The following is a 5,702-nucleotide window of genomic DNA, read 5'->3' on the forward strand; positions in this document are numbered from 1 at the left end:
CTTTTATTGGAGGGGGAGGGTGGGATTCTCCTGATGGTGGAGTTGCGTGGGATACAGTTGCAGGGTGGGGCTCTTGTAGAAGGGGGCGCTGAAGCATGGGGCTCTGTATTGTGGGGTCCTGTAGGGCGGGCGGAGCGCTGCAGGACCCTTGTCTGGACAGCTGGTGTTTCCTGCAGGTCCTGTGTGGGCCCCAACCCCCAGGGGACGCTAGGAGGGTGGCTGAGGCCGGAGCATGTGAAGGACCTCTCCAGGTCTGCAGGTGGTGACAGAGCCCGGGTTTGCAAAGACGGTCTTATGGGGAGCATGGTCTCTTGACAACAACGCCTGGACCAGCTTCTCCCAAGAAAAGCTGTGCAGCCCCGCCTTGCGCCCTGGGGCCACCCGTTCTGAGCAGGCTCGGGCCCTCTCCGCCTCTCTTAATTAAAGACTGGTGTCTACTGGCAAATCCCCCGCCCCAGGGGAGGGGTTGGAATCCCCTTCTGCAAGGTGGGCCTGGGGTTCATATCATACCCCCCAGCTACGGAGTTGCTGTTTCTGTGCCTGTTTCAAATGTAAAAGTAACACCATTAGCCAAACAAATGAGGATTAATTATTGCAAAAGCGTGCTGAGCAAGAGGGCCCCTCTGGGCACACAGCACGAGAGAGTTGTTCCCAGTTGGGGCGCTTGCCTTCCTGCTGGCCGGTGAGTTATGGGTTTATGGGCTGCCCTCTCTCTGTCTCCCAGGTGCTGGCCCCAAAACGACTGATGGCCAGCAAGGCCAGTGACTTCGTCGGGGTCCCACGTGGGGTCCCAGGTGGCAGCGTGGGCATTGCCCTTGACCTGTTGCAGGTGTAACCTTTGCCACAGATTGCACCAGTGCCCTTCCCCTCCGTCTCCTGTCGGGTTTCTTAGTGCCTTTAGAAGTCTGGGGCTGTGATAAGCGTGTGCCAAATCAACAGGGGTAAGGGGGGCGGGGCTGGGCAGAGGCAGGTGGGGACCAGGAGGGAGCGCGGGAGTCACCTGTGTTACCTTGTAAAGAGTGGCAGGGTCCTCCGAATGTGAGCAGCACACAGATCTGGGGCTTGGAGTCTTCTTCCTGCAGAGGTTTTCTCCACCTTCCTGTACGAGGTTAGGATGTGGGTTTCTGGGGAGCAAGGGACCGTCTTCTTCTGTAGACTTCTGGGAAGCTGGTTTCTGGGTCATTCCTAAGCCGTGAAATGAGCTGTGGTGTACGGACGGAGTGGGCTCGGCTTTTGAACCCCGAGAGCAGATTGAGTCTTTGCTTTCAAGTACAGATGTACAGAGACTGCGTACCTGCGGGTCCCCTTCTCCCCAGCGACATGGTTTGGAAAGTCTTGCCCCTCATGGTCTCCTGTCCGCGGCTCAGCAGAGCCGACAGCCAGGGGCCACTGTCTCCGTGTACCTGGGGTCCCATCCCCCCTTGTCTTCTGCTTGGCTCCAAATATAGCCTCTGAAGGAGGGTTTCCCCCCGCGGATTCCAGTGTGCAGTGAATCTCAGAGGCTGGTTTAGACGGTCCCGGCGGCTCTGTCCTCCATGGTAGGGGCTCGGCTCGCTTTCATGAAAAGCTCTCCTGACCTCCTGGACCCTGGCCTGGCCCCAGGGTCGGGCTCAGCAGCGCGGGTCGTGGGCCACCAGGACCAGGGGATCGAAAAGGCCCTGAATTTGGGGTCAGAAGTTGCTACCGCATCTTCACTGTGATTCTAGACACAGCACCATCTTCCTAGATGTCGTTTTCCAGGCTGCCTGCTGGGAGCCAGGTGTCCCTCTGTGTGTGGTGAGCTTCCTGACCGCAGTCCACCGTGGCCCGTCACAGGACAGTGCTGCGGAACGGGGAACCCGGGGGCCGGTGGTCAGAGGACCCGGACCCCATCCCGTTGGGCAGGGGGCAAGAAACAGGGTCCAAGGCTGGCCTCATGTCTGTCCTGGGGACCCTCCTGCCACTTCCTTCCATGCAGCTGTTCTGGCCACGCCCATCCCCTCACTGTCCCCAAGATGCAGAATAGTGCCACTTTAGGGCTCAGACACCGGGACATATTCTCTTGAGGTGACTCCCTCACTGCAGGGGCCCCTGCCCCTCCACACTGAGCTGCAGCTCTGCCCACCGCTCCGGCACCTGAGGGGTGGGGGGAGGCCTCGCCACCAGCCTGGGGGGGCGCAGGCTGTGAGAGGTGGATCTGCCTGTACCCTGTTAGACAGTGGCGGGGGGCTGGAACACGTGGAGGGCCTTCCCCTCAAGGGGTGTGTGTTTTATCCTCAAACTTACATGCGTGGGTCGTGTCTAGTTTTCAGTCCATGTGCATCACTTCGGTCTAAGTTGGCATGGTGCACAGCGGCGCGGCTTCAAGTGGGGCTGAGCATAGGTGGAGGTGGCTGGCCTTCCGATCGTGTTGTGTGTGTGTGTGTGTGCGTGTATGTGTGTGTGTGTGTGTGCGCGTGTATGTGTGTGTGTGTGTGTGTTCCGTGGTCACGGAATGTATCCACGCTTCGTGGGTGTGTACCTGTCATCTGGCTGCTGTGAATCCGTCTGCCATCCATCCTTGCCAGGGGATTCCTGGGGCTGGGGGCCAGCTGGGAGCCCTCTGGGAAGTGCTGGCCTCAGGGCTGCTTTGGGGAGAGTGGGCCCAGCCCCCCGGCCCCTTGGGAGCCGCTGTCCATGCTGCTCAGGGTCCCAGGCACCGAGGGAGAGGGCTCAGTCAGTGCCTGGACTCGTCTGTAAGAGGGGACCTAATGAGAGGCCCCATCCGCCAGGGATGGCCAGCGGGCAGGCTCCCTGGGCACTCGGTGCTTCCTGCTGCCCATGTTCCCAACATCACCATGCACCCCAATGCGCAGAGTGGGGCCAAGGACAGGCGGCGGACTCCGGGATGGGGCCCCCGAGTCCGGCAAGGGCACTGGGAGTGCTGTGCTGGGGGCTTACCAGCTCTCTCGCCCCTGCCGTTTCGGCAGTGCCTTGCATACCCCTTTGAGCCTCGGTTTCCCCTCTTCTGAAATGTGGGAGGTAATTCCTGCTCACAGAGGTGCTGGGTGTGTCTCCTGAGATGGTGTCTACGCGGCCTCCGTGGACCACATTAACACACGTGCATGCGGGAGGGTCTCGGAGATTATAAAGTCATCACACCTGCTTTTTCCCTGTAGGACGGACTTCTTAACAGAACAGTGGACGTTGGGGTGCCTGGGCTGCTCAGCTGGTTAACTGTCCAAGTCAGTTCAGGTCATGATCTCAAGGGCCATGAAATTGAGCCTCATGTCAGGCTCTGTGTTGACTATGTGGTCCTTGCTTGGGATTCTCCCTTTCTCTTTGTGTCTTTCAGAACAAATGAACAAACCTTAAAAAAACAGATGATCGATGCAATTGAGAATTATCAGTCATTAATTGTTTTGTTCAAGTCACTCTAACAATAAACCGTAGTGGTCTAGTGAGCACTGGTGGAGCTCCTCCGGTATACACGGGACAGGCATTTACGGGTGCCATGGGGGAGTCGTGGGGGCTTGTGGACTGTGGGACTGGGGGTTTGCAGTCACAGTGACTTGATGTGCCGGAGACCCTCCCTGGCCACAGGCTGAGTTGGTAGTCGCTGCGTGTGACTTCCCACTTGACTAAATCACAAAGTGGCGGCCGTCCCTCCTTCCCCACAGACTGGTGGCTGTGGACTGCATGAGAATGACCTGTGCTTTGTCCTTCACAGGCTCCGGGGGGCTCTGCACCGTCCGCTGCTCTCTGCCGTGCCGGGCCGCCCAGGTAAGCATCCAGTACCCGGTGGCCCTGCCTTGGGTCAGATGTGACAGAAGAAGCCTGTGCGAAGTCTTCCTCAAGCCTTGTCGTGTTCCCAGGAGACGCATGTCAAGCTCTTTTTTTGTCTGGATGCACCCTCCCTGCACTGCGGCCCAGACTGTGGGAATGTGGTGGTTTCCGTGCACAGCTGTGCCTTTATTGTGCAAGTAAACTTTGGGGATGTTCCAGAGTTGACCCAGCAGGTGCACCGAGCTGTCGGCCTGAGTCCTGGCAGGTGCCTGCTGCAGAGGCCGCGGCCAGCGCTCCACGCGGGGCGGTCCTTCAGGAGCCGTGATTGGCAGATATGGCACGTTATTACCTTTTACATCAGCGTTTAAAAAACCTGACTTCATTTTATTTTCTATTTTCTATTTTATTTTATTTATTTTTTTATTTTGGAGGGCAGGGAGAGGGAAAGAGGGAGAGAGGGAATCTTAAGTGGGCTCCACACTCAGCGTGGAGCCTCACTTGGGGTTTGAACCCAGCGACCCTGAGATCATGACCTGAGCTGAAATCGAGTGTCAGATGTTCGAGCGATGGAGCTGCCTAGGCACCCCAAAACCTGATTTAATTTTTAAAAGTCATCAAAAATCTTTTGCGTCCACACGTGCCGCGTAAGGTAGAGAGAAAAAAACGTCCTGGTGATGTTTTGCATCCTGATTTGAGTAAACCAACTTTAATGACTAAGTTCATGATACCAGATCTGATGGTGTTTAACGGGTGTGAGGACAGCATTGTAGGTATTCCTAGAAAGCATATGTCTTCTAGAAAGAAATACTAGAATGTTTATGAATGAGGTGGTAACAATGTCTGGGATTTCTTCACGGTGACCAGAGTGGTGGAGGAGGGGGTGTGGACAGAAGGATGACGTCGAAGTCAGATGGTGGGTACATAGCGGTTTGTTAAACTACTTTGTAGGGCTTTCAGTTTTCCAAAATTAGGAGAGAAACATATATACAAGGGGCAGTAAGTAAACAGATGGCATCCAGAAAGCCGCACAGCTGCTGCTAGCTGTGGCCGGGACGCAAGCCATCTTCCCGTGGCTGCCCTCTGCCCCTCCGTGGCTTTCCGTGGGCTTTCTGCACTGGGGTTGACCAGATACCTCCTCCCTGCTAGCCACCGCCAGCCCTGGGGCTGTCCTGCCGTGAGGACGAGGGGGGAGGGTGACCCCAAGGGCACCGTGCACACTGTGTGCACAGGCACCGTCCCGGCCCGCCAGCCCTCCCCTCTGCAGGCTGTGCTGTGGTCGGTGGTCTTGCCTCTGCACCCCTGCCCCATCTCCCCGCATCCTCACAGCAGAGAGCCCGCACGCAGCCCTGCTGGTAGATCCAGCTGCCCTGCAGTCCGGGGGGGGGCACCTGGAGTGCAGCGCCCGATCTCCTTCCCAGCACGTTCCCTCCACTGCCCCCACACCTGCCTGGGGGGGGCAGGAAGACCTGAGGAGCCCCCACGGGCCCCCCAGCTGAGGCCTCCGCTCCCGCCAACTGCTGCTTGATGCTGGGCTGACCCCCAGGAGGGAGAACCAGGCTCTTCCCTCCGGGGTCCCTCCCCCCGGGGTCTCCCTCAGCCACAGGGCAGAGGGATCCTGGGATGCGAGCACACTGGACATGTGACACGCAGACCCCGGGAGACCCCAGGGCTCCCGCCAGAGCAGCCAGCACGGGCCTCTCTGCATCCTGACCAGCCCCCTCTCCTAGGCCCGCGGTGCCGAGCCCCGCCATGGAGGACGGCCGCGAGCTGGAGCTCACCTACGTCACCGAGCGCATCATCGCCGTGTCCTTCCCCGCCAGCTGCTCCGAGGAGTCCTACCTGCACAACCTGCAGGAGGTGACGCGCATGCTGAGGTCCAAACACGGGGACAACTACCTGGTGAGTGGGGGGGCATGGGGGGCACTGAGGGCAGGGACGGGGGGAGGGGAGGCCCAGCG

General features: G+C 58.8%; 1 protein-coding gene across 1 annotated transcript in view; it reads left to right on the plus strand.

The window, feature by feature from the left end:
- Positions 1-5,702, plus strand: part of TNS3 (tensin 3) — a 172,646-nt gene that overhangs the window by 58,045 nt on the left and 108,899 nt on the right. Inside the window, 2 exon segments of the mRNA XM_077765786.1 lie at positions 3,689-3,741; positions 5,472-5,643. Coding sequence (XP_077621912.1) covers positions 3,689-3,741; positions 5,472-5,643 — 225 coding nt within the window.

The sequence above is a fragment of the Crocuta crocuta genome, unplaced genomic scaffold (assembly GCF_008692635.1).
Source record: "Crocuta crocuta isolate KB4526 unplaced genomic scaffold, BGI_CrCroc_1.0 scaffold751, whole genome shotgun sequence".
Lineage (NCBI taxonomy): Eukaryota > Metazoa > Chordata > Mammalia > Carnivora > Hyaenidae > Crocuta > Crocuta crocuta.